Raw genomic sequence first — 27,655 nt, forward strand, 5'->3', positions numbered from 1 at the left:
CTGTCTTCAGTGAAGGGCAGTCCTAACTCTGCCACTGGCTTGCTGGGTGATTTGGGTAAGTTGCTTAAGTGCTCTGGGCACCAGGTTCCTCATATGTAAAATGGGAATAAAACAGATACTATGGGGTCCCTCTTTTTTATGGTATATATTCAATGCTTACTATAATAATAATTATGGAATTTGTTAAGCGCTTACTATGTGCAGAGGACTGTTCTAAGCACTAGGTAGATACAGTGTAATCAAATTGTCCCAGTTGGGGCTCACATTTTTAAATCCCCATTTTTACAAATGAGGTCACTGAGGCACAGAGAAGCTAAGTGACTTGCCCAAGGTCACACAGCAGACAAGTGGCGGAGCTGGGATTAGAACCCACGACCTCCGACTCCCAAGCCCGTACTTTTTCCACTGAGCCACGCTGCTTCTCTATATATCAAATAACATTCTAAGCGCTGGGGTAGATACAAGTGAATTAGGTTGGACACATGCCCTGACCCCCCCAAAAAGCAAAAAAGAGAGAAAAAAATGCAATAAGGTAGGGCTCACCAAAGAGAATTGTTCTGAAGATTCTTTGCCAGTGTAGTAAGAATTGTACTATGTTACCACTGATGTCCTTGGGGAACAGAACCGTCCTGTTAGTTAACCATTACCAAAGTGACCACACACTGAGGTCATGGTTTCAGACAGATCCTCTTTATTAAAGGGACCCAGTGGCCCCCCATATGCCAGGATACAGCATCCTAGCAATGTCTGGTAGACATACACCTTTACAGCAAAGCCCTGGGACCTTTATAGCTCAAGAAATCCCGATCTCCAACTGCTTCTCAGACTTCTCCCCTTAGTTCCCAGTCCACCTGGCCCTGCATATCGAGCAAGTTTCTCCTTCCTTTTGCTGATGGTAAGGGGGAACATCTCTTCTAAAAGAAGTTCCTCTTCTGATGAGGAAAACAGTATAGATTTCCCCTCCTTGAGTTGATAAGTATGCGGGTACACTTTCCTTGAGAGATCTTCGTTTTGTGGCTAGGATGTGGGAACCTTCTCCTTGAGCAGTTCCAGAGATGAAGACATCATCTGCTCAGGACTGGTGCAGGCTCAATATGGGGTATTTTAATCTATTGATCCGTTGATGGTATTCACTGAGTGCCTACCGTGTAGAGAACCTTGTACTACGCACTTGGGTGAGTACAGTAGAACAGAGTTGGTAGACTCGTTCCCTGCTATGGTGAGCTTACAGTCTAGGAGAAAAAAAAAATCTTGCTGCTATTATTCTGCACTTGGCCCACCTTGTGACCAGTAGCCCCCAGGGATCTTTGGTAAAACATACTAAAACCAGATACTATCATTTACATTCTAGAGTATAAGTCTGCTGTGGGCAGGGAATGTGTCTGTTATATTGTACTCTCCCGAGGGCTTAGTACAGTGCTCTGCACACAGTAAGTGCTCAATCAATAAATCGATTATATTTATCTTGTACATTCCAGGGTGCCCAGAAGAGAGATCTGCACAATACGGCAATCCGTAAATATTTTTGATGGATTATTGAGAAGTTGTGGCATCTCCTTGCCTGGAGGATTTAAAAAGTAGAATAGAGTTGTTTATGCTTGGGGTGGTGTAAAATATAGCCAGACCTGAAAGCAGGGGGCAGCCAAGGTGACCTCTCAAGATTTCTTCTAGCTCTATCTGGCTGGTTTAGAATGAATAGCTGCTCCTATTCACCTGTTTATTCTCTTTGTTGATAGGAAAAAGATGACAACCCCATGTGAGAGAAAAGACATGTCCAAAACGATGCCCTTCCTAGAAGAATCCCAGTTGAAAAATGGAGGCAGCCCACCATCGAGGAAAAAATCGAAAAAACAGGTTAAAAAAGAAATTTTACATTGGACAGATTCATAAGTTTCAGCCTAAGCCAGGGTCCTCCCGCTTTAGCACGCATCGCCCTTCTCCGTAAAAAAAAATGTAATTCTTATATTTTTGGATGGTTAATCTAGGAGAGGGTAGAAGAGATGGAAGAATTAATGGATGGAGGGAGAAGAGAGGGGTTAGAGAGGAGTCTGGGGAGGGAGAGGACATTTAAGAAGGTTGGAACAGAGAAGGGAATCAGAGCGGGGTCTGATTGGATTCTTTTTTTTCCCCAGGTACGGGGGGAATGAAAATAGGGGGAGAAACATGAAATTTTGCTTGTCTTACTGTCGTGTCAAGAGTTAGGGAGGGACTTGGGGGGAGGGTAAGTGAAGCCGATGGTTAGAGGGACAGGAAATCAAGGACCAGGGAGGAAGAGGAAGGGGAGCCAGCTGGCATTCATTCAGTCCCCAGTCGCTACTGAAGGTGCTTCTGCCATGGGCACCTTCCCTCTGTTCTGTCTCTTGGAGACAGGAACCCCGGGCTCGACGGGGAGTTGGCAAAGAGGGCATCCGTCCCAACGGGGCTCCCAGACAGGTCCCCAAGGTCACTTGGCCAGGATCGTCAGGGCTAGATGGCAGTTTAGACAGTCTTCTATCACCCTCCCCCATGGCAAACTGGGGATGGGGACCCCAGGAGAGGCCCCAGGGGAGCTCCATGGACAATCCCAGAGAAGCCGACCAGTGGAGCTCTGGGCAGTCGGTGGGAAAGCCTACTTGCTGGCTCTCCGCACGGGGTATAAGAAAATGAGAATGGAAGCAATACCGTTGCTGGAGCAGACCAGTACTGATTCAGTCTCTCATAGGGCAGCAAAATGGTTGGGGACCCGGGTCTTTCATATCCATCCTAGCGTGTAGTGGGGTGTACTGTACTATCTGACCATCCGAACTTTTCCTTTCTACATCCCAAAACCCTCTCCTTCTTATCACCCCGTTTCTGGCATTGCGGAAGTTCCCACCCCCAGCTTGCCACAGAGAGGGGTGATGGAAGGATTTTTAGGATGTGCTGAGATGCCAAGAATGAGTTAAATGGGAAGCAGGGTCTGTCTGGGGTCACAGGCTGAATAAACTGCTCTGCATGTTCAGAATTGGCTTAGAACTTCAAATTCCCGAGAGCGTGGATGATGCCTCCTGGTGGGGTCTCGGTTCTTATGCCGAGCCTCCCTATTCCTTCCCTGCGGTCCCAGACAGGAGGGGGGACTTGGGCCGCTGGGTCTGCTTCATTGCCTACGGGCTCAGCCCAGCCCCCATTCTCAAGGCTTCCCACATCCCAGCTGCCCAGTAAAATGGAAGCCAAGCTGCTTTTACTGTGGATGTGGGGAGGGGGAAGGAAAGGGCGTGTGAAGAGAATGAGGGAGAGTGGGCCGGGCTGAGCCGAGCCGAGCCTGGAGGCAGACTGAGGCCTGGAAAGCAGACCCTTTGGTGGCGGGACTGGAGCGTCGAACACTCCGGCTCCTGCCTCACTGGCTTCAGGTGGCAGATGAAGAGTAACCAACTTAAGTAGTGCCCGTGGGAAGAAAGGTGGTATAGTCTAGTGGAAGGAGCACAGCATTGAGAGTCAGGACGCCTGGGTTCGGTCCCAAATCTGCCCCTGGCCTACTGTGTGTCCTTAGGCAAATCACTTAGCCTCTCTGGGCCTGTATCCTCATCTGTCAAATGGGGGTGAGATCCTGGAGTGTGAAACATACACTGTGTCCATTCTCCTAACCTCTCTCCCCAACCCAACCCCCACACTCCACTCCTCCGAACACCACCCGTCTTCCTTCTGGCCTGGAACTCCCTCCCCCTTCATATCCAACAGTCCGTCACCCTCCCCACTTTCAAAACCCTCCTAAAATCACATCTTGTCCAAGGGACCTTCCCTAACTTAGCCCTCATTTCCCCTTTCTACCCTCTCCTATCCATCAACTATGCATTTGGTGGTGTATCCCTGAAGGACTTTGACTCTCACCCCAGCCCCGCTGCACTTATGTAAATATACTTTCGACTCTACTATTTCATTCATTCGTTCATTCAAGAGTATATATTGAGCGCTTACTATGTGCAGAGCACTGAACTAAGTGCTTGGAATGTACAATTCGGCAACAGATAGAGACAATCCCTGCCCAATGACGAGCTCACAGTCTAGCCCCTATCCCTGGTCTATTTTAGTGTCTGTCTCCCCCCTCTGGACTGTAAGCTGGTGGTGGGCAGGGAACAGGTCTACCGACTCCCCTACAGTGTACTCTCCCAACTCTCTGCACAGTGCTCTGCACACAGGAAGCAGTCAATACGCTCCATCGATTGTTGTCCCAAGCGCTTAAGGTGCTGTGCTCTACATACACAAGTACTCAGTAAATATCATTGATTGACAAGCCCCAGCTCTTAACACAGAGCAAGTACTTGATAAATGTCATAGTTGCTTGAGGTGCTGAGATGGCTTAAAGACTGTAAGCCCCATATGGGGCAGGGACTGAATTGGACCTGATTCTCTTCTATCTACCCCGGTGCTTAATTAGTACAGGCAATAAGGGCTTAACAATGCCACTATTATTATTATGCTATTATTATTATGCTGCCATCAGCACAGCCACTGCTGTTCAATTCCCCATGCACCACGTCCTCGATACAGCTTAAGAGCCTCAATTAATCGATCAGTCAAACAATCAATGATTTTTAAATGGTATTTGTTAAGCGCTTACTATGTGCCAGGCACTGTACTCAGCACTGGGGTAGATACAAGCTAATCAGGTTGGACACAGTGAATGACCCACATATGGCTCACTGTTTTAATTCCCAATTTACAGATGAAGTAACTGAGACACAGAGAGGTGAAGTAACTTGCCCCTAGTCCTATAGCAGACAAGTAGAGAAGCTGGGATTAGAACCGGGTCCTTCTGGCTGTAAGGCCCATGCTCTATCTACAAGACCATGCTGCTTCTCTATTATGGAGCGCTTACTGTGTGCAGAGCACTGTGATAAGAGCTTGGGAGAGTACAGTATAACACAAATGGTAGATATGTTCCCTGCCCACAATGACCTTACAGTCTAGAGGGGAAAGCAGCATGGCTTAGAGGATAGGGCATGGACCTGGGAGTCTAAAGGAACCCGGTTCCAATCCCGGCTCTGCCACTTGCCTGCTGTGTGACCTTGGGTAAGTCACTTCACTTCTCTGTGCCTCAGTTACTCATCGGTAAAGTGGGGATTAAGACTGTAAATCCCATGTTGGACATGGACTGTGTCCAACTTGATTAACTTGAACCTACCCCGGCGCTTATTCATTCATATTCATTGAGCACTTACTTTATGCAAAGCACTGTACTAAACAGTACAATGCCTGGCACATAGTAAGCGCTTAACAAATACCATTAAAAATGGGGCAGGGGAGACAGACATTGAATATAAATAAATGAATTTCAGATATTTACATAAGTGCTGTGGGGCTGAGGGAAGGGTGAATAAAGGGTGCAAATCCATGTGCAAGGGTGACATAGAGGGAGATGAGAGGAAAAGAACTGAAGACCTAGTCGGGGAAGGCCTCTTGGAGGAGGTGTGCCTTCAATAAGGCTTTGAAGGTGGAGAGAGTGATTGTTGGATATGAAGAGGGAAGGCGTTCCAGGCCACAGGCAGGATGTGGGCAAGAGGTCGGCGGTGAGGTAGATGAGATGAAGGTTCAGTGAGTAGGTTGGCCTCAGAGGAGCGAAGTGTGCAGGCTGGATTGTAGTAGGAGAGGTAAGGTAGGAGGGACAAGGTGATTGAATGCATCAAAGCCAATAATAAGGCAAGAGCTACACAGGGGAGGCTAGATCCAGCAGGGGAAACCAGGCTGAATCCAATAGCCATGGCATGGGAAACCAGCCTAGGACCATCCAGGCTGTTGGAAGCAGGAGCACTGGGAAGCGGGTCACGCGAGGGGGACCCGTCAAACAGTGTTATATTTCTTTTTCCTCCTGATCTCAACTAGTAATGCCCTCCATGCTCCAGCCCTCCCCTCCCGTCTTCCACAAAGTAGCACGAGGAGTTAGCTAGGAAACACCGTATCTGATCTTCCGCTACTTGAAACTTGGGTTCTGAGGCACAGTAAACCCTTTACTTTCCAAAAGAAAGCAACACCCTGCTTGTACGACGAATACGAGGAGAAGGTTCGCCCCTGCATCGATCTCATCGATTCTCTGCGAGCCCTAGGGGTGGAGAAGGACCTGGCGCTGCCTGCTATCGCCGTGATTGGAGACCAGAGTTCCGGGAAGAGCTCCGTCCTGGAAGCGCTCTCTGGAGTCTCTCTCCCCAGAGGCAGTGGTAAGAGCTAATTAATGGAGCTTCCTGAGGGAGTAGGGCGTGGGCAGAGTGTGAATGGCGTGGCTGGCTTCAAAACAGGCGGGCTGTCCAGATGGGGTTTGAGGTGTGTGCTACCCTGCGTGACCCAACGGCTACGTGGATTCTTAATCGATCCGATCTACTGCTATCCATGACTTTCTGCCCAAATAGTTCCCAGCCATTCTAAGAGCTGGAAGGAAGAGGGGGGATCCTTGGAGTAGTGGGGATTGGCATCGTGAGGCCCTCTAGCAGAGGCAGAAGAGAAGCCCCTTCCATCTCTCCAAGCCCACCCTGACGTAACCCATACCGTGGGCATTTCTGTCGGCTAAAATCCACGTGGTTTCTCCCCACCACCAGCCATTCCCCGAGTTGGGGATAGATGTCTGTGACTCTGCGCTCTCTCCCTTCGGGCAGCGTGAGAGCCAAGAGTAAAGTGAGAGCCAGTTTGCCATTTTATCAGTAAGACTTACCCTTCCCTGAATTGACCGCACATAGGCATTGTCACCAGATGCCCCTTGGTGCTGAAACTGAAAAAGCTGAGCTGTGACCAATGGTATGGGAAAATCAGCTATCGTGACCAAGAAGTTCTTCTCTCAGATCCCTCGGTGGTGGAAATGAACATACATCAAGGTAAAAACCCTGTGTTTGATAACTGTGCCACCATCTTCCTTCTCAGGAAAATGCAAGATTAAACTCTCTTTAAATGCAAGATTAAACTATCCCAGTTGAGATCACAGCTGCATCTTTACTGTGATCGGAAATGTGGTAGCAGTAGGGGAGGAAGATGAATACACACATCTAGTGTGGGGTAAAGCAGAATGCAGAGCCTTGCACACAGATGTTCAATATTATTTGAACTGTCATGTGCAGTTTGATAGTGAAGAAAGCGCTCAGTACAGTGCTTAATAATGAAGCAACTTAGTACAGTGCTTCCCAGTGAAGAGCGGCTCAGTAAATACCATTGGTTGGCCTGAGGCTGCCATGCCAAAAATGCATTCCTGTGGAAGAAGTCTAAAATCAAATGCTCAAATGAACCATTTTTAGAAACTGGGTTGAAGACTTCCTCAGGAAGGCAGCTTCAAAGTTCCTTATATACACATGGATTGCTTCCTACCTTCATAGTACATAGGGATTTCTTAGCATTCAGAAGAGATAGATAAGCTGATGGATGTCTCTTTCAGTGAATAATTTTATTTGTATTAATGTCTGTCTCCCCCTCCAGACAGTAAGGTCGTTATGGGCAGGGAATGTATCTGATTATTGTTATATTGTACTCTCCCAGGCACACCCAATAAGCGCTCCATAACTACGATTGACTGTCTGAATATATATATTGCCCTCCTGAGTCAGTTACAAGTTATTTTCCCTGAACTGGTGTTGGCTTTGCATTTAAGCTCTCCTCCACCGTTGTTGTTTTTTAAAGGCTTCATTTATGATCACATTCAGTTGAGGTGTTTTTCCTTTCAAAGTTAAAGCAGGAGGTTAGATTTTAGAAGAACTTCTTCACCAGAAGGATTTTTCAGACAGTGGGATGGGTGATTTGACCAGACAGGAGAGGCTCTTGCTATGAGAGTCAGCTAATTCTATTCTCCTGCCTGGGATGGGGGGTTGAGGGGGCAGTCTTTCTAGCTGGGAGGGGTTCAGAGGGCCTGCTGAAAAATTACTCAGATAACAGATTGACATAGAACTCCTTGGAAACAACAGGTACCTTGTAAGATCCTGGAGTTTTGCTACTTGGTCTGATTCCCTCTGGCAATGGTCTAATTGGTGACGGGACCGGGGGGTGCCATCTTTTCTTTTTTTTCAGCTCAAGACATTATGGCTGGGACAGGAGTGAGCATTAGCGATGAACTAATTACACTAGAGATCAACTCCCCTAAGGTCCCAGATCTGACCCTGATTGACCTTCCGGGGATCACCAGGGTGGCTGTGGGCAATCAGCCCCACGACATTGGCAAGAAGGTAAAAGCTTTGGGCCCATTACACCAGGTGAAGCAGGCTTTTGTGAAGGGGGGACAGGGTAGCCCAGAACGATCACTTTGGTTGACGTTGCACTGGGATATTTTGTGATTCAGAGTTCCTTTAAATAAGGAGCTCGTCACTATTGGTCATGGTCTTATTGACTAAGGGTACAGAGCCAGGCATTCAATCATTTGTCAGTTTGGAAATGCACCTTTTTGAAGACCAGTTATTTGCCACTTTTGGATCTCCCAAAATCAATGGAACCCAAGCCTGTCTGTCCAGGCAGGTTGGAGAAATGTCCTGAGGCTTAGCTGTTAAAAAAGGAAAAAAAAAAGCCACATCTTCCACAGATTTGGCCACAGGGAGCTGTAGCTGACAGAATAGACCTTAGGGAAGGCGATAGAGAAGAACAAAGGGCATAGCTATGACTACGGCCCATGGGAAATGAGGATAAATGGGGAGGTTGACGTCGAGGTCCATTGTTCAGTGAGCAGGCGGAGGAACCTTGGCATGTAATGTGTCCATTGGAAGAGTTGACTCCGAATAACTTTCGTTTTGCCTTTTGATCGTCTAATTTGAGATTCAAGCAGCTAGCTAGTTGCCTCGAGGTGAATAAATGAGATTTCCAGCCAGTCTGGTCTTGGGGACAACCCAGCATCTTTATCTCTTAACCACTCAATTATATTTATTGGGTGCTCAGTGTGGGCCTAACAGTGTACTAAGTGCTTGGGAGGGGATACCATGGTTGAATGTTGTTGATGCAGATCTCTCCCCTGCAACAGGGTAAGTGTGCCCTCTTCATGAAACTCTTAATGGCCGGGGGAAAATAGCACCACACAGACACAGAAGCAAACAGAAAGGCTTTTCTCCTCCCCTTGCACCCACCGACTCTTACACACACATGCATACGCACATGCATGTCCATGCGCACGCACGCACACACACACCTCTCTTCCGCCCTGCCCCCAGTCCTATCCTCATCGGTATGTTCCATTCCAGATCAAATCTCTCATCCAAAAGTATATAAAGAAGCAAGAGACGATCAATTTGGTGGTAGTGCCAAGTAATGTGGATATAGCGACCACGGAGGCTCTGAACATGGCACAGGAAGTGGACCCCAAAGGAGAGAGAACTCTGGGTAAGAAAGGGTGCCTAATTTCACTCTGCACCAAGGGGAAATTGAAAGATGTTCATGACCATAACACACCATAACACCTAAGTGGTATGCATTCATCTGACTTCAAGTTCACTCTAACCTGGAGTTGAACTTTGTGGAATCTTAGCTGGTTTTCTTTTTTTTTTTTTTGCAGGGGGGGTGGGGGAGAAAGAGAGAGGGAGAGAAAGAACATATGTACATACCATTTTGCGCAGTCATTTTCTCTTATTTACTCTGAATTTGCAAATATCTCCTTCAGGACATCTGTACTTGGATGTCCCGCTGAAACCTCCAACTTATCCAAAACAGAACTCCTCATCTTCCCACCCAAACTCTGTCCTCCCTGTGACTTTCCCATTGATCTAGACAATGCCATTATCCCCCTGTCTCACAAACCCATAACCTTGGCATTATCCTCAACTCATTTTTTTCATTCAATCTTTCACAAAATCCTGATTGTTCTACCTTCAGAACATTTCTAGAATCTTTCTTTTCCTCTCCATCCAGACTGCTACCATGCTGATCTAAGCACTTATAATTTCCCAGCCTGACTACTGCATCAGCCTCCTTGCTGACCTCCCTGCATCCTGTCTCTCCCCTCTCCAGTTCATTCTTCACTCTGCTGCCTGGTTCGTTTTTCCTAAAAACTGTTCAGATGGTTGCCCATCCACATCCACATCAAAACAGAAACTCCTTCCATTGGCTTTAGGGCACTCAGTCAGCTCTCTCCCTCCTACCTAACCTTGCTGATCTCCTACTACAAACCCAACCCACATACTTTGCTCTTCTAAAATCAACCTACCGCCTGCACCTTGATCTTGCCTATCCCATTACTGACCCCTTGCCTATGTTCTCCCTTGGGCCTGGAATTCCCTCCTCCTTCATAGCCAACAGTCCACCACTCTCCCCACCTTCAAAAACCTATCAAGTCTCCAAGAGGCTTTTCCCAGGCTGATCCCTTTATTTCCCCATCCACCCACCCCTCTGCATCATCTACGCACATAGCCATGTAACCCTTGCACTTCGATACTCACCCCAGCCCCAGAATACCTAAGTAAATATTCTTTTATGCTACTCTTCCTATTCCTGATCTTTTCTAACGTCTGTCTCTGTCTCTAACTCTAAGGACTAAGCTCCTTATGGGCAGGGATCGCGTCTACCACCTCTTCTCGGCTACTTTCTCAAGTGCTTAGTACAGAGTGATGCACACAATAAGCACTCAGTAAATGTCACCGGTTGAAGGATTTCCTCTACTGCTCCTGCTCACAACATCAGGAATGACAGTACATACTGAGCCAGGCCCAGGAGCATGGAGGAAGTGAAGAGAAAGAAACTTACTGCTGCACTGTAAGCGGGGTCCACCTCAGGAAAGAGTGGAGCCCCAAATTGTTCCTTCCTTTTACCCCTGCCTTCCATGGGCAGAAGTGAGGACAAAACATGCCTCCCACCCTGAAATCACTAGCTCGCTGAACTCACTTCCCTATAAACCTACCTACTTCCGTTGTCCACAAGACAGCGGTCACTGGAGATCCCTGACCTCCATCATGTAAATAAACGTGGTTCCACGAGCCCGAGTCTGGAAAGACATTAAGCCAGGCCCAGAGGAAGTCAGGTCCTCTCAGGATCGCACCTGGAGAGTTTCCAGTACTCTACCAGTCTCAACTACGGGAGGGAGAATCAAGCAGGGGCATTCCCATTCCATTCCTAGCTTGGGCAGTAGCTAGCAAGTGGAAGACAATCTGCTACAAGTCACGACTCCCCTGGGCCGGGCAGCAGCGGCATGGGAGAGAGTTGAGGGTGGAGACTCACTTTACCGTGGGGAAAGAGGCAGTGGTAATCCACTTCTGTATTTTTACCAAGAAATTCTATGGATACACCACCAGAATGATTGCAGGTGGAGGGGGAGTGTTCTGGGAGAGATGTGTCCATGGAGTCGCTATGGGTCAGAAATGACTTGACGGCACAAGACAAGAGGAAGTCGGGCTAGAGGCAGGAGCTTGGTAAGAGAGAAGAGTAAAGAGGTAGAGAGGAGTCGAACAGAAATCCAGGTGGATAAAGCAGAGAACCACCTCTTTGAAAAACTGCACTTCCTCTTCCAAATGAAAAGGTAGAGGGATTCAGTCAAAGTCTGAATGGAATTTGCCTATGTCCGAGGCAGAAGATCTTTAGCCCTGGGTGTCTCACCTATCGAGAGACATTGAATCATGCTTGGAGTTAAAGCAGTGGGAAAAGTTCAGAGAAGGTGAGAATTTGGCTGTGAATATTTGGGAGGGAAACTATCAGCCTGGTGATTTGATTGATGACCAAGTGCCTTAGGAGGGAAAGGACTAGGATTTTATCCAATGATGCTTAAGTTGGTTATGTGAGCGATCTTGCCACTGTTTCTGTACCTGCAGGAATCTTGACCAAACCAGATCTGGTGGACAAGGGCACCGAAGAGAGCATCGTGAACGTGGTTCGCAACCTCACCATCTTCTTGAAAAAAGGCTACATGATCGTGAAATGTCGGGGGCAAAAGGATATTCAAGACAGAATGAGTCTGGCTATGGCAATCACCAACGAAAAGATATTTTTTGAGGAGCATGAGCACTTCAGGTAATGCCCTGAGCAAGGCCGTCCTTGGGTGCTCATATACAAGTTATTGCTGCTACCACCGAGGATGGGAAAATATGACCAGGAAGGTGGACATTGGCTGGGAAACGCCACGTGGAGAAAGTGGCCCTGTAGTAGGGCTTGTGGGGTGGGGACGGAGTTTGGTGCAGTGGAAAAGGAGTGAGCAATGAGTTGGTAACAGGGTAGCAGAGAGGGCCTGGGAGTCTAATCCCAGCTTTGCCATTTGTCTGATGTGTGATCTTGAGCAAGTCACTCAATGTCCCTGTGCCTCAGTTTCCTCATCTGTAGGCTGCGGATTCGATACCTATTCTTCCTCCTATTTAGACTCCAAACCCCATGTGAGACAGGGACCGTGTCCCACCTGATTAACTTGTATCTACCCCAGTGCTTAGAACAGTGCTTGCCCCTTGTCTTGTCTTATGCGGTCGAGTCATTTCCGACCCATAGCGACACCTCGGACGCATCTCTCCCAGAACGCCCCGCTTTCCATCTGCAATCGTTCTGGTAGTGAATCCTTAGGGTTTTCTTGGTAAAAATACGGAAGTGGTTTACCACTGCCACCTTCCACGCAGTAAGCTTGAGTCTCCGCCTCGACTCTCTCCAATCCCGCTGCTGCCCAGCATGGGTGAGTTTTGACTCAAAGCAGATTGGCTTCCACTTGCTAGCCACTGGCCAAGCTAGGAATGGAATGGGTAGGCCTCCGCTTGACTCTCCCTCCCGAGGCCAAGACTGGTAGAGTAGTGGAAACTCTCCAGGTGCGACTCTGAGAGGGGGTGCTTGACGCTAGTAAGTGCATAACGAATTCCATAATAATGATAGTTACTATTATCATTACTATTCTTATAGTCATGAGCGAGATCCAGTCAGAAGATTAGCTTGGAAGTAATGAAGAATGCTAGCTGGGGTAGAAAAAAGTGTTTAGGTATGGAGGATGTGGACGGGAAGAGTCTTCGATCCAGTGGTTAGGGGTTCTTTCTAATGCAGCGAGAAGTGGGTGGCCAATGGAGGTTTTTGAGGAGGGGAGTAATGTTATAAACAGCATTTTTAAGATGATAACCCAAGCAGCTTTTGATAGAATAGACTGAAAGCTTACAAAAGAGGCCACAGGCGGGAGACTTGCCGGGATAGACTGAAGAGGGGAGAGACCAGTAAGACATTGTTCCACTAATCCATCTGGGAGGCGACGAGGGCTTGAATTCACTAAGAGGCCATAAGAATGGAAAGGAAGGGGTGGATATATGAAATATGCAGAGAAGGAAGCAGCAAATTTTGGACAGCCTCAAAACGTGAGTGAGCCATCAAAGGTGACACAAGGTGGGGGCCTCTGGGACAGAGAGGATAGCGGTGGCGTTGACAGTGACGGGAAGGATAGGAGAGATTTCGGAGGGAAGATGTGGAGGGCCATATGGAGTGCAAGGTGCAGTGACGTGTCCAGGAGATGCAAGTGTGTAAAGCAGGTGAAAGGTCAGGCCTGATGAGGTAGACCTACTGGACTTCTGTCCACATGGAAGTGGGAGCTGAAATCATTCGAGCGGGGCAGTTCTCCGAGAGAGCGAGCCTGGAGCGAGAAGAGGAGAGGATCCACAACCTCCTCGATTAAGAGTGAGTGACTAGAGCATCATGGAGGAGAACTAGGAGAGCACTGTGTCTGATCTGATCATCCTCGGTCTACTGCGGTGCATGGCGTAGGGTAAGCGTGTAATAAATACCGTGATTAGGGGAATCCTGGCATTTCTACAAAGGAGGAGCAGTCACCAGTGTCAGAGGTGGACAGATTGGAGCCCACTGGATGTAGTTAGAAGGTCGCCAAAGTCCAGACCAGGAGGAAGAATGGTTGTGGGGCCGGCAGAAGAGACACACAGGCAATCTAGAAAGGGGACCTTGCTGAGGTGATGAGTGGGGAGGTGTCAGGGAGAGAATTTAAAGTCACCTTGACACCGCGGCGGCGCAGAGCTTCTGCTTCCAAGTATTTCCTGGCCTAGGCCCAGTGATATGTTGGAGGGATTCATCTTCATCAGCACTGCTATTGCTCTCCCCGAGGCTTCCTTAGGTTTTTCACACGATCAGTCATATTTATCGAGTGCTGAGTGCAGGGCACTGTACTAAGTGCTTGGGAGAGCACAATATAACAGAGTTGATAGGACACGTTCCCTGCCCACAACAAATTTACGGTCTAGAACTCCTCAGTGTTCTTTCTCTCATTTTACCTCTCATTTATTAAGTGCATACTACGTGTCAAGTACTGTTCTGTATGTTGGGGTAAAATACAAATTAATCTGATTGAATACTGTCCCTTTCCCACATGGGGTTCACAGTCTAAGTAGGAAGGAGAATAGGAATTTAATCCCCATTTTACAGATGAGGAAAATGAGGCACAGAGAAGTTACGTGACTTCTCCAAGGTGACACAGCAGGCAAGTGGTGGACCCGGCATTAAAATCCAGGTCCTCTTTCCCCCTACCCGTGCTCCTTCCACTAATCAACGTGCATTTACTTTATCAATGAAAACATAAATCTAATCTCTTGCAGAGTTCTTCTGGAGGAAAATAAGGCCACAATTCCTGCCTTGGCTGAGAGACTGACAACTGAACTCATTGAGCACATTGTTGTAAGCTAATGCAGGAGGGTCACTTGTTCCCCATAAAACATCCAGGCCCCCTCAAAACAGAGCTGAGGTTTCCTTGCCTGTCAGAGATATCCTGCAGTTCAAAAGCAAGGCCACGTTCATGTCCTGCCCTAGCAACAGAAATCTGACAGCCTCCAGTCAGCCCTCCCGAGAGGCTGGGGTTGCGTTCCCAAAGAACCCACCTTCGGAAAAGTCACGGTCCAGAGCTCACGCCTTGAGGACGCCGTGCGGGCCGCCCTGTCTACAGACAGACGCGCGTTGGGGGTAGAACGTAACCCACACTCCTCGACAGCTGGCAAGCAGAGTGGGTTATGAAAACACACGTTACAAGAGAACAGGCTAGAGTTCATTGTTTAGCCCTGTCTTCATTTATTCCCACCCGTCTCTTCTTGCCTTCTCTTCAGAAAGTGCTGCCCACATTAGAACAACAGATAAAGGATAAACTCCACCAAGCTACCGAAGAGTTACACAAGTGTGGTGCAGACCTTCCGGAGACAGATGAGGATAAACTCCTCTTCCTCATCGACGTGAGTATTACAGGGTGACTGCACTTGCCTGGGGATACGGGAGGGAGGGAGATCATGACAGAGCCCCAGAGCCCGCTGCTCTCCAAAGCGCTTGGTATACGTTAATGTCTATCTCCCCTTGTAGGCTGCAAGCTCGCGAGGGGGCAGGGAACGTATCTGCTGATTAGGTTTTGTTGTACTCTCCAGAGTGCTCGGTACAGCGCTCTGGACATAGGATTGATTGCTCTGCATACGGTAAGTACTCAGTAAATACTGTTGATTGACTGATCTGTCTCCTTCCACCTGATACCGCTGTGGCTTCAAGCACCTTTATTAGCAGTATTAGTATTTATCGAGCATCCGTCCGGTGCAGTACAAGTGACTTGTCCCCTGCCCACAACTTACCCCCTAACGGGAGAGGCCAACAGAAAAATATCTCGAGTGGTCCAAAATAAGAGATGGACAGATCTGCCTATTTGTATATAGATATAAAGTTATCAAGCTGTTCACGGTCCCTGGTCCACTTGGGGCTCATGGTCTTAATCCCCCTTTTACAGATGAGGTCACTGAGGCCCAGAGAAGTGAAGTGACTTGGCGAAGGTCCATGGGCAAGGTTGATCCAGACGGTCGGATCAACACAAACAAGGGTGCCGAGGCCAGGTAGCCAGCAGCTGCCCGCTATCTTTCTTTGAAAGTCCCAGCCTCCCCTGGAATCAGCTCCTGCCCAGTGGGTCCCACGGGGTGGACCTGGCGCCCAGAGGGACGGGGACCTAGCCTGGGAAAGGCAACGGCCGTGGAGCGGGCCAGGCTGTGCTACCGGCCTCACGGACCGTGGCTGCTTCTGGGCTGCAAAGGGAGCTCGCTGGCACCACGGGTGGCCATCGGCCTTCTAAAACAAACCCTCTTGGGTCCCTCGGCCCCGTGGCAGAGACGCTGCCCGCTGACAGATCTGGCAGAGAGGCAGCGAGGCCGAGCGGGAAGAGCCCAGGCCTGGCAGTATGAGAAACAGGGTCATAATCCCAGCTCCATCACGTGCCCAGTGGGGGGACCTGGGGCAAGTCACTTAATTTCTCAGGGCCTCGCTTTCCTCATCTGAAAAATGAGGGTTCAATACCTGTTCTCCCTCTTCCTCAGACTGAGAGCCCCATGTGAGACTCCGCATCCAACCCGATCAACACCTATCAACCCCGCCACTTAGTACGGGGATTGGCACGTTAGTCAGCGCCTAATAAATACTACCGCTCACTAATATTAGGTGCCCGCACAGGCATGGATTCTGCTAGGCGTCCATCTACCCCTTTACCCCAAGCAAGCTGCTGATGGTGCACGCTGCCACTGCCCCCGTAGGAAACACCACGTGCCCGCCTCGGGACTCTCTATTTTCATCGACTCGGGGTGGTTTCTCATCTCATTTCCAGAAAATTAGAGCCTTCAATCAGGACATCACCAACTTGATACAAGGAGAAGAAACCGTGGCCGAGGATGAACTCCGGCTGATCTCTCAACTCCGACAAATATTCCAAAAGTGGGGAGTGACCATGACCAAAACTTTGCAGAACAGTAAGTCCCGGGGCCGAGCTGGCATCTGCTCATGGCGACCACTCGGCAAAAGTCAGAGGCGGGAATTCATCTTCACAGCAGGGCAACCCACAGGCATTAAGGTGTCCAGATACAGTATCTCTCATCCCCGTCTCCCCGTGGCTTCCATTTCCCAGACAGAGCCAAGCTGCTGTCTCCCACTGGATTCAATCAGTGGTATTTACTGAGCGCTTGCTGTATGCAGAGCGCTGTGTTGAGACCTTGGGAGAGAGTTGGTAGACTCGTTCCCTGCCCCCAAGGCGCTTACAGTCTACGGGGGCGAGACAGACATTGAAAGAAATTACAGATAAATGAGCGACAGTCTCACCTCTCTGTGTTCACTCCCGGCATTTCTCCTGCCTCCGAGGCCACCTCGGATAATCTCCCGTCGGAAGCGGCGGACGAGTCTCGGTTCTGAAACTTGAGGCCCGAGAAGCTGCGCGGCGGAGTCGATTCTAGTATTAGTGCCTTGGGCCACGCCCCCCTCGAGCACTCTCGTCCCTGCCGGTCACATCCCTGCTGTAGGATGGAGTGTTTCCGGCGGGCCAGCAGCCAGAAACGGGACGAGAACCCAGGTCTCCCGCTTCCCAGAGCGATGCTCTCTCCAATCAGCCCATGGGGTTTATTGAGCACTTACTGTTTGTGGGGCTGTGAGGCCACTCAAGTGTTCTGCCATAGGTTCTTTCCATGGAGAAATGTTCTATAGTTTAGGCCTTCCTACCCCTGATCTGACTCCCTGACTTTGGTCTGTGGCAATTTCAGAAGTTGATCTGGTGAACTAGGTCATGCTTTTGCTTCCTTTTAAAGCACTATCAGGAAATAACTCATTGTTCTTTACCTTATTAGCCCAAAAGACTATAATTTGGAAGATCACAGAATCTGAAAATCAGTATCGGGGCAAAGAGCTCCCAGGATTTGTCAACTACAAGACGTTTGAGGCAATTGTAAAGCAGTGCCTCCAGCAGCTGGAAGAACCAGCTGTCGATATGCTCCACAATGCAACTGGTGAGTGTTTTCTGTGTTTCCTTCTACATCTGTCTTAGCTGAAATCGGAAATGAAAGTCTGAGTAACTTCTCTCACCAGTCACCTTTGTTTTCTGCCTCTGTCCCCGCTGGTCATAAGGCAGGGTAAGTAGGGCCTTCCAGGCTTATCCTCACTCACCTTACCCCTAAGGCTTTTTTGGTCCCTTTCCCAGCCTCCCTGGGCCCTCCACAACCTCCTCACTTTGGAGCTCAACTCCTCTTAACCCTTCTCGTTTGCTCTGATAATGACCTAGGACCAGACTGGCACTCTGATAAAGTTTGGGGGTGAGGTTGGCGGTGTGTCCAGTCTGCTGCGGGCGTGTATAGTGAACCCCTGACCCTTACAGATGATTCCCTGTCAGGGATAAAGATAGGTCTGGCTAGTGCAACTTTCTATATGTATGCCCAATTGGGCCAAGGGGAAGGTTAGCACCAAACTTGTTCCCAGACCCAAAGTAAGGCACTGAGTGCCATTCCAAACCCCTGAGAAAGTAGAAGGTTTGTTGGGGAGAGCCTTGGAGAAGAAAGAGTGATGGCTGATGGAAGGAACTTAATTCTGATCCCATTAGAAAGATGATGTCGATGATGTCTGCCTGTCTGTCTCTCTCTCCCTCCTCCCTCCTTTCCCTTTGTTCGCCTCTCCCCATCCCTGAGTCTGATCTTTTTCTCAGCTCGGATCTTTCCTCCTCCTTTCCCCCTGAACTTTCTCCCATCCCCTTTCTAGTCCCTCACATCTGCTCTCCATGATCCACTTCCTCCTCTCCCCTGGTCTCTTATCTCTCCCTGGGACTGTTTCTCGATTTTCCTCTTTATCCAATGGTACTACTTATTCTCCACACCCCCACCTACACATTCCCTCCCACCTCTTCCACTTCGGTACTCGTGTCTTCCTCGTCTTCTACAGTAGCTATCTCTCTTTAGGCCAGGTTGGCTTTCAACCCTGATCCCTTCAGTATTTATCGAGCACTTACTGTATGCAGAGCACTGTACTAAGCGCTTGGGAGAGTACGATAGCGTGGTTTAGTGGAAAGAGCACGGGCTTGGGAGTGGGTTCTAATCCCAGCTCCACCGCTTGTCAGCTTTATGACTTTGGGCAAGACACTTCACTCTCTGTGCCTCAGTTCCCTCATCTGTTAAATGGGGATTAAGACTGTGAGCCCCACCTGGGAAAACCTGATAACCTTGCACCTCTCCCAGCGCTTAGACCAGTGCCTGGCACAGAGTAAGCGCTTGACAAATACCATCATCGTTATTATGAATGACCGTAAGCAGGCACATTTCCTGTCCCCAACCAGCTTACTCACGCTCTCTCCCTTCCTCCTCCCCAGCTTCCCTGACAGTTTTTCTCTTCTCTTCTCCGGTTCCCACCCCCAGGTTTGCCCAAGAGCCCTGTTACCACCATGTCACCTGAAGCCCTGTCTTTAGGTGAGGGATGGGCTAAAATTAGTCCCCCTTCAGGCTGGCGATCCAGGGCCCCTTGGGTCTCTTGTCTCATCCTGGGCAGTCTGACAAAGGGCCTCCTTCCAAGGCTTGACTATCACCAAGCTCCTGATTTCACCCTCCCGTCACCATTTTTAGAGTGAGAGGGTTAAACTGGAGGAGGGAGCCCCACATAAACCTTTACCAGTTTCAAAGCCCCAGCTTCAACGGAGGTAGAGAGCGCCACTGTTCGTGGCACACAAATGGGACCCAGCCATCCTCTCCCGTCCCTCCCCCAGCCAGCCCTGCCCCATTTGCCGCCTCAGATCGCAGACCAAGGAGCGACATGGTCAACTCACCTCTAGCTGGCAACCTCAGCAGGGCTCTGCTAGGCGGAGACGTTACTGGATCTGCTCTTTAATCTTCACAGCTATTCTCTAGAGTAAGAAGAAAGCCATTAGTGGATGAACTGGAAGCCTAGTGCATATATTATACTACGTGTTTAGAGTAGCTAAATGGATAGAGGTGTCCTTCAGAGGGGCAGACAACAGTGAGACTGCACCTTTGAGGGGAAGTAACGGTATTTACTGAGCAACTTGAACGCAGCTATCTCTTGTATACTTTGTCCATGAAAACACGACATCCCTCAAGGATATTTACTGAGCGCTTACTAAGTGCAGAGCACTGGACTAAGAGCTTGGGAGAGTACAGTGGAGTTGACAGACACAATCCCAATCTTCAAGTCTGGGGACATGCCAGGATTGGTGCATTTAAAGTAGGTAAATAAATTGGGCTAAACTAAGCTAGGCAAGGGACCGATCAGTAATATGTGTTTGTAAAGTCTCAGCAAAAAGCTCTTAAAAGATATGGGATCCATTAGCTACTACAGCTACGATAATAATTGTGGCATTTGTTACTGCAGCTACGATAATAATTGTGGCATTTGTTAAGCGCTTGCTACGAGCCAGGCAGGCACTGTAATAATATTGTTGGTATTTGTTAAGCGCTTACTATGTGCAGAGCACTGTTCTAAGCGCTGGGGTAGATACAGGGTAATCAGGTTGTCCCACGTGAGGCTCACAGTTAATCCCCATTTTACAGATGAGGAAACTGAGGCACAGAGAAGTGAAGTGACCTGCCCATAGTCACACAGCTGACAAGTACTCCACTGTAGTAAGTAGTGGAGTTAGACACGAGCTAATCAGGTTGGACAGAGTCTTAATCCCCATTTTACTGATGAGGGAACTGAGGTCCAGTGAAGCAAGGCGACTTGCCCGAGGTCCCAGAGCAGGCAACTGGCAGAGCTGGGATCAGAAGCCAGGTCTTCCTGACTCCCAGGCCCGTGCTCTATGCGCTAGGCTACACTGCTTCTCACGCACCTAATGCTTTCCCACCAACTCTCACCAGGGGCTCTGAGGGAAGGCACACCCTGGATGTAAGCCAGGACTAGACTGATGTCCGGTTTATACCGGCGGGACTTAGCTGGTTATTGGGATTCTAATGCTATTACATTGAAATCACGCTCTTTCCTTCTTCAGAAATTGTCCGAAAAACATACACCAACATAGCCCGTAGTAATTTCGCGGACTTCTCCAACCTCCACAGAGTTGTAAAGGTAAGAGGCTCTTCCATATAAATTATAACTAACGCTGGGGGTGGCGGGGCTGGACCCTGTGCTGAGCCCATTTTCATTTGCAAAGAGGCCTTGAAGCACAGAGATGAAACTAAAAGTAGGAGTTGACAATACCTGGGAGAACAGGGCAGTCAAACAGATTGCAAATGGAATCTAAAGATTTGGACACGAAGCCAGCTCCGAGGAGGAATCGATGATGATGATGATGATTATGGATAGTAATACTTTTTAAGCGCTTACTATTTGCCTCTCGTTGGGATAAGTGTCATAAACAGATTGGACACAATCCCTGTCCCTCATAACTTACGGGAGAGAATAAGTATCTTCTCTCCATCTTTACAGATGAGGCAACTGAGCCACTGAGAAGTTGTGACTTTCCCAAGGCCACACATTAGGCAAGTGGCAGAGGCAGGCTTAGAACCCAGGTAATCTTAGCTCCCAGGCCCAGTGCTCTCTCCCCTTGTGGCTTTGCTGTTTCAAGTTGATCTTTGGTTGGATCTGGGAAAAACATTCTGAACTCCAAAAACTCAGATCTATTTCTAAAGACCTAGGGGATCAAAAGTTCTTCGTATATGAGCAGAACTTTCTGAAGAAAGTTCCTGTCAGGCTAATATAATTGATTTCCACTCCACCTCAGAGTCTAGCACATGGTACACAATAATAATTGATAATTAGGGTATTTATTACAATAGGACCACACCACATTCACACCTATATTACACCTGTGGCTCACAGCATAGGGTTAAAAGCTAAAAGCAGAGGATCTAGACCAGAAGTCACCAACCTTTTTCACTCAGAGGTAGCAGCGGGATCCTTCACCTCCTACCCCTCCTCGTTCTTTCCCCCGGTCGGCGGCGTCGATCCTACGGGTGAGAGGGAGGCCGTACCGGGGGAGAGTCTAGGAGGCGGAGAAGACCGGTTCATCCCACGGCGAGGAAGACACCGGCCGACCCCGGGGAAGCGTGGATACTAGGACACGGCAGCTTCCGCGGGTGGCGAGTGAGAGCCGACCGTATCGTCGCCGCCGTCGACTTCCTGTTTCTTAACCTGATGCTGATCCAGTCTTCTACATCGCCTACATTTTATGCAAAAGTCAGACACGGCGGCAGTCCTCGCTTCTTGAATCTTGAAGGAAGGGAGTAACTTTTCCGTTCATTTTGATCTTCCCAGAGCAGACTCGAAGACCTGAAAACCATGCTGGCTAAGAAAGCCGAAGAAATCATCAGACTTCAGTTTCAGATGGAACAGATCGTTTTCTGCCAGGATGCCGTCTACAGCAATATGCTGAACGAGGTCAGAGCAGCGACCGCCCAAGAAAACAGCGAAAAGAAGAACCCGGCCTATCAGGAGAACTGCACCTGGGCCGAAATGAGCGAACACCTGAAAGCCTACTTCAGGGTGAGTGTGTGGACCCGACCGTTTGGGAGGGGCCCCCACGGGTTCACGGAACCCACCACCTGGCGTGCCCTCTCTAGGCTACTTAAATATCCTCATAAAGGTGCTTCCCTTTTGAAACGTACTGGCTTTTAGGGAGCTACGTTCAGAACAGAGTTTCACAAGAAGGCCTGGCTGTCGCTTCTTCTTCCCCAGACCTAATTTCCAGCCACGGTAGTAGAAGGGAACGAGGCGCCCGAAGCCGCCGCCGCCGATAACGACCGCTTACTAGGTGCCGGGGTAGATCGGCCTGAGTCCCCGTTCCGCCGGGAGACTCGGTTGGGGAGAGGGAGGGAGGATCTCATCACGGATTAGGAAACTGAGGCACAGAGAAGTGAAGGGACCTGCCCAGAGTCACACGGCCGACCGGCGGCAGAGTCGGGATTAGAACCCGGGGTCCGCTGACTCCTAGGACTGTGCTCTTCCCACCGGGCAACCCTGCTTCCTGCAAGTCGCGGGCAGGTTATGGGTCACCGGGAGGCTGGGAGTAAAAAGATCTCACCCGGCGATTCGCCGGTTGAACCGCTAGAGTTCGGAATTCCCCCACCTCCTTCGCCGGGTATCCCTGCTGCTCTTCTTGACGGCAACCCCGCATCCCTCGGATGCCCCGAGAGGAGGCGGGGAGGCGGGAGAGAGGGAAACGGGGAAAGGATAAAAGGTTTTGCAAATGCCAAGACCTGCTAATGTAGTTTCCAAAGGGCCCGGGGTCCTTGGGAAGGCTTTTTTCCGGAGAGAGCTGAGGTATGGTGCCCTCTAGTGGCAGCAGGCCTTACTGCCCAGGACTGGCCTCCAGAACCATACTTTCACTGGAAAAAAAATAAATCGATTATGGTATTTGTTAAGCGCTTACTATGTGCAAAGCACTGTTCTAGGCGCTGGGGGGACACAGGGTGATCACGTTGCCCCACGTGGGGCTCACAGTTTTAATCCCCATTTTCCAGATGAGGTAACTGAGGCCCAGAGATGTGAGGTGACTTGCCCAAAGTCTCACAGCTGGCAGGCGGCGGAGCCGGGATTAGAACCCACGACCTCCGACTTCCAAGCCCGGGTTCTTTCCACTGAGCCACGCTGCTCCTCTGTACCGCATTAGGGCCGAGGCTTGAGCCAAGCCAGCATCAGTGATCCCAATTCACCCAGTGCCTGAGTTTCTCCATCGGAGTAAGCAGCGTCTTGGCCTGCTGGGAGACCCTGGGGGAGTCACTTCACTTTTCGGTGCCTCCGTCTCCTCATCTGTAAAATGGGGATAAAATACCTGTTCTCCCTCCTACTTTTTAGACTCAAAGCCCCATGACCGGATCTGACCCGATGAACTTGTATCGACTCCAGTGCTTAGAACAGTGCTTGACACCTAGTAAGCGCCAAACGAATGCCCCTTCTTTAAAAAAAAAAAAAAAAGAGGACCAGGAAACTATGCCCTCTTTTGCACTTGGATCTGTACCCTTTATTCATCCCACCCTCAGCTCCATGTACCTAGCCATAATTTCATGTTTTTCACCCCCTCCTTACTGTCAGGGAACGGGTCTACCGATTCTGTTGTGCTGTGCATCTCACGAGCGCTTGGAACGGTGGTCTGCACGCAATAGGTACACTCCAAGAGCTTAGTACAGTGCTCTGCCCAGAGTAAGCGCTCAAATTCGACTGAATGAATAAGTGCTCAGTAAATACAATTAACTGATTGATTTTTGGCCCCGTCCCCCTCCCGCCAAGCCAGGGGCTGCCACCTTCTGCACTGTAAAGTCGTTCTGGGCAGGGAGCGTGTCTACTAATTCTGTTGTGTTGTCCTCTCCCAAGCGCTCAATAGAGTGCTCCGCACGTAGTAAGTGCTCAATGAATACCACCGATTGAGTCCGGGGGAGGGGAAGGGCGCTGGACTTGGTTCTAGTCAATCAATCGATCATTCAAGAGTATCTGAGTACCTTGTGTGCGTAGAGATGTCTTCGCTCCCGGCTCTGCCTCTAATCTGTCCGGGTCCTTAAACCCTTCTCCTCCAGGAGACCGACAACCGTCTCACCTGTGAGATTCCAATGATCGTTCAGTACTTTGTTCTCCAAAACTACGGCAATCTCTTACAAAAGTCAGCGATGCAGCTGTTGCAAGAGAAAGACAAACTTGACTGGCTGCTTCACGAACAGCCGGACATAAGGGACAAGAGGAAATTTCTGAAAGGGCGAGTAGGGCGCCTGAATCAAGCTCGTCGCCAACTGAGTCACTTCCCAGGTTAAGGCAGATGGCAGGCCCAGAAGGGACTTCCAGGGGTCATCTGGTCTAGCGTCCTGCCTCCAGGTGGGTCAACACCCATCCCTATCTAAGACAGATGCTCTACAGCCTTGGAGTTGGCACGGGTACCGTGTCTAAATCCCACCTGGGCAGTCTTTTCCTAGTGCTCCGTATTGTGCTCCGCACACAGTACGAGCTTAATGCTGTTCCCATTCTTCCCGAGACCCCGTAGCATGAAATCACCCTGTCGGTCCACTGAGTTTTCTTTGTCTCCATTCCCCTCTTCCTTACCTCTCCATTTGGAAACTGGAGGAAGCAATATTTTATTATAAAACGAAGCTCACTTTTTCCTCCTGTCCTCGCTTTCTACTAGGCTGCACGAGATCGCGTTTTACTCTACTGTACACTCTCTAACACTCTGTATGGGCCTCAATAAATAGCACTGTTTGAATAGTTGAAAAGGAATGTTACTTGGTTTTTTGTCTTTCTGTCAACTTGGGCCTCTGATATCCATCCCCGTGTAAGGCCTGTAGAGACGCCTGGAGGGGTGAGCAGTGGCGGTCAACTTACATTCTCTAGAGGATGAATTTTCAATTTGTAGGTGTGAAGGTTGACCAGTCCGCCTTCCACCGTGGTGGAGAGGGAAGCAGGGGAAGGGAGAAGTGAGATGGCCCGAGACAGGAGAATCGGGGCCTAGGCACAGCCGAGGAACGGAGGAATTTGGCCACTCCCCTGCCTCAAACCCATAGGTCCGGCCCGATTCCCCTCGTGGAATCTAAACTCTGCGAGCCAAATGGAATCCGAAACCTGGGGGCTATTGGGCTGATGGATAGATTGACCATTAGGGTCTAATGGATAGTGGAAGCTGCAGCCTGCAGATCTGGGCTCAGCAGCCTGGTTTAGCGGAAAGAGCCCGGGCTTGGGAGTCAGAGGACGTGAGTTCTGATCCCAGCTCCGCCACTCATCTGCTGTGTGGCCTCGGGCAAGCCACTTCACTTCTCTGGGCCTCAGTTACCGCATCTGTAAAATGAGGACTAAGACTGTGAGCTCCGCGTGGGACAAATTGATTACCTTGTATCCACCCCAGCACTTAGAACAGTGCTGGGCACACAGTAAGCGCTTAAGAGAAGCAGCGCGGCTCAGTGGAAAGAGCCCGGGCTTGGGAGTCAGAGGTCGTGGGTTCGAATCCTGACTCCGCCACTTGTCAGCTGTGTGACTGTGGGCAAGTCACTTAACTTCTCTGTGCCTCAGTTGCCTCATCTGTAAAATGGGGATTAAAACTGTAAGCCCCACGTGGGACAACCTGATCACCTTGTATCCCCCAGCGCTTAGAACAGTGCTCTGCACATAGTAAGCGCTTAACAAATACCAACATTATTATTATTAACAAATACCATAATAATGATGAGTAATAATAACAAAAACTCCAGAAAATAGCTGGCTTAGGTAGGTGGCGAAGACCATGGGAACCACTGAGGTGGTTACCCGGGCTAATCCCGCTAAGACATCACACTGCCACGGTGCAGCGGTCGCTTTGGAGGTAAATGGGTTTGGTCCGTAAAATCTTTGGGTGGCTGGCTGCAGGATACCAGAGGCCTGCCTCATTTTCTCGCCGCAGAAACCCGAAGGGCAGGGACGCCTATGCAGACCACTTCCCCTCCGATCCATTCCTTCTCGCGGGGTCTCATTCCTGCAGGCTTGATTAGACAAAGGCTCAAACGTTATGTATGAGGGTCACTGGGGGAAGCCTTGACACGCTTCTTATGGCAGCATAATTCCAACCTCAGGCGAGCAACCCACTTTGGCCTTCGGCAAGTCCCAGTCCTTAAACTCACCGGACTGTAAGCTCCCGGGGGACAGGAATCGTGTTTACCAACTCTATTGTTTTTCTCTTTCCCAAGTGCTTAGTACAGTGCTCTGCGCACAATGCTTCTCATTGGTTATTCAGCAGGAGCTTACAAACATTTCCCGGGGCCAGCACGGCTAGCTCACTCTGGTTCTTGCTCTCTCTCTCCCCGCCCCTTAGTCTTGCTTCCTGGGCTTTGCTTTGTGAGAGACGGACTGTGTGGGATCTCAGTGTCCTGCATTTACCCCAGTCCTTGGCATATGACAAAGCGCTTCACAGATACCACAGTTATGAATATTCACAACTCAATACAGTCCCCCAGCACCCAATCAATCAGTGGTAAGTACTTGGGAGAGTACAATACAGCAGAGTTGCCAGACATCTCCCCTGCCCACAAGGAGCTTAGAGTCTAGAGAAGGAGACCACCCCTGCTACTAATACTAAAGAACTGGCATTACCGTACTCACGCCGGGGCCTCCACAGCACACACGCGTACTTCTCTCCGCATCGCGTTCTTCCCAGACAGACGTGCGTGGACGGCAGAACGTTCCCTGATTCCCAAACAGCTTCCCAGTCGAAGGGGGAAGGACACCTTACGGTACGCTGGGGTTTCTGACCGATCAACGTCTGAGGAAACGGACCTTGGCTTTACCGCCTGGGCGGTGCTCGGCTCGAAACGCGGACCACGGTGTTCCCCGACTTCTTTCTGAATGGAAAATACAAGAATTCACCTTACATTTAGAAACAAACGGTAGGAAGACGCATCCCCCCACCAGCCCGCTCCTCTGCCCATCCCAGATGTCAGCAGTAGATCAGTGCTCCCCCGGAACTTACCGGGTGCGTCTGGGTCTACGCACACGTGCCCTCGTCCACAGATATAGATTTCATGTCCGCAACAGGCAAACTCCACGGCTCTTGAATACGAAAAGGAATCTGAGCGGATACCTTTGGCTGCTTGACGGCTGTTGTGGTTCCAGTTTTGTTTTCCAGCTATTGAAAGGAGGATCGATAACTAGTATTTTTGGTCACAGCTCAGCACCGCCTGGCAGATGCTAAGATGAGCCCGGAGGAGCCAGACGTGGGACAGCTGGCATTATCATCGTGGTATTTCTCCAGCACTTACTCGATGCCAAATACCGTGCTCGAGTGCAGGTGCGGAGAGAAGATGATCCCATTCATCCCAGTCTGCGCTCCACATGGAGCTCGCGATCTATCCCCATTTTACAGATGAGGAAACAGGAAACCCAGGGAGAGTAAGTGACTGGCTCAAGGTCACTCAGCAGGCCACTGGCAGAGCTGGGACTAGAACCCAGTTCCCCTGACTCCCGGTCCCGTACGCTTTCCCGTGCGAGGTCACTTACCTTCCGGCTGACGCCTAGGGTCCCTGGTGATCCTTCCCTAGCCCTCCGTGCCCTGGCCACCAACCTGCCTGGGCTCCGGGGGTGGGGAGGGAGG

At 49.8% G+C, this 27,655-nt stretch overlaps 1 protein-coding gene and 2 non-coding genes across 5 annotated transcripts; 2 read left to right on the forward strand and 1 right to left on the reverse strand.

Moving 5' to 3' along the window:
* LOC100080278 (interferon-induced GTP-binding protein Mx1) lies at nucleotides 1-27,433 on the forward strand. 3 transcript variants are annotated; one of them, XM_029046633.2, is made up of 14 exons: nucleotides 1-55; nucleotides 1,737-1,854; nucleotides 5,978-6,170; nucleotides 6,684-6,818; nucleotides 7,996-8,150; nucleotides 9,150-9,288; nucleotides 11,703-11,901; nucleotides 14,448-14,526; nucleotides 14,949-15,071; nucleotides 16,469-16,610; nucleotides 17,475-17,633; nucleotides 20,609-20,685; nucleotides 21,874-22,101; nucleotides 27,232-27,433. In XM_029046633.2, exons 2-14 carry the CDS (start codon nucleotides 1,744-1,746, stop codon nucleotides 27,259-27,261), a joined length of 1,770 nt encoding a protein of 589 aa, XP_028902466.1. In that variant the 5' UTR covers nucleotides 1-55; nucleotides 1,737-1,743; the 3' UTR covers nucleotides 27,262-27,433. The 3 variants fall into 3 exon arrangements, with proteins under 3 accessions (XP_028902466.1, XP_016082830.1, XP_039770579.1); XM_016227344.3 differs by lacking the exon at nucleotides 27,232-27,433 and adding an exon at nucleotides 24,129-24,815 and having other exon boundaries at nucleotides 2-55; XM_039914645.1 differs by lacking the exons at nucleotides 1-55; nucleotides 27,232-27,433 and adding exons at nucleotides 1,490-1,515; nucleotides 24,129-24,815.
* On the forward strand, nucleotides 10,919-11,056 carry LOC114805578. Its single transcript, XR_003753550.1, has one exon. It is a non-coding gene; the product is annotated as a small nucleolar RNA SNORA7 (small nucleolar RNA).
* On the reverse strand, nucleotides 12,555-12,692 carry LOC114805521. Its single transcript, XR_003753494.1, has one exon. It is a non-coding gene; the product is annotated as a small nucleolar RNA SNORA7 (small nucleolar RNA).
* Nucleotides 27,434-27,655: the final 222 nt, after the last annotated feature.

The sequence above is a fragment of the Ornithorhynchus anatinus genome, chromosome 18, assembly GCF_004115215.2.
Source record: "Ornithorhynchus anatinus isolate Pmale09 chromosome 18, mOrnAna1.pri.v4, whole genome shotgun sequence".
In the NCBI taxonomy this organism is placed as follows: domain Eukaryota; kingdom Metazoa; phylum Chordata; class Mammalia; order Monotremata; family Ornithorhynchidae; genus Ornithorhynchus; species Ornithorhynchus anatinus.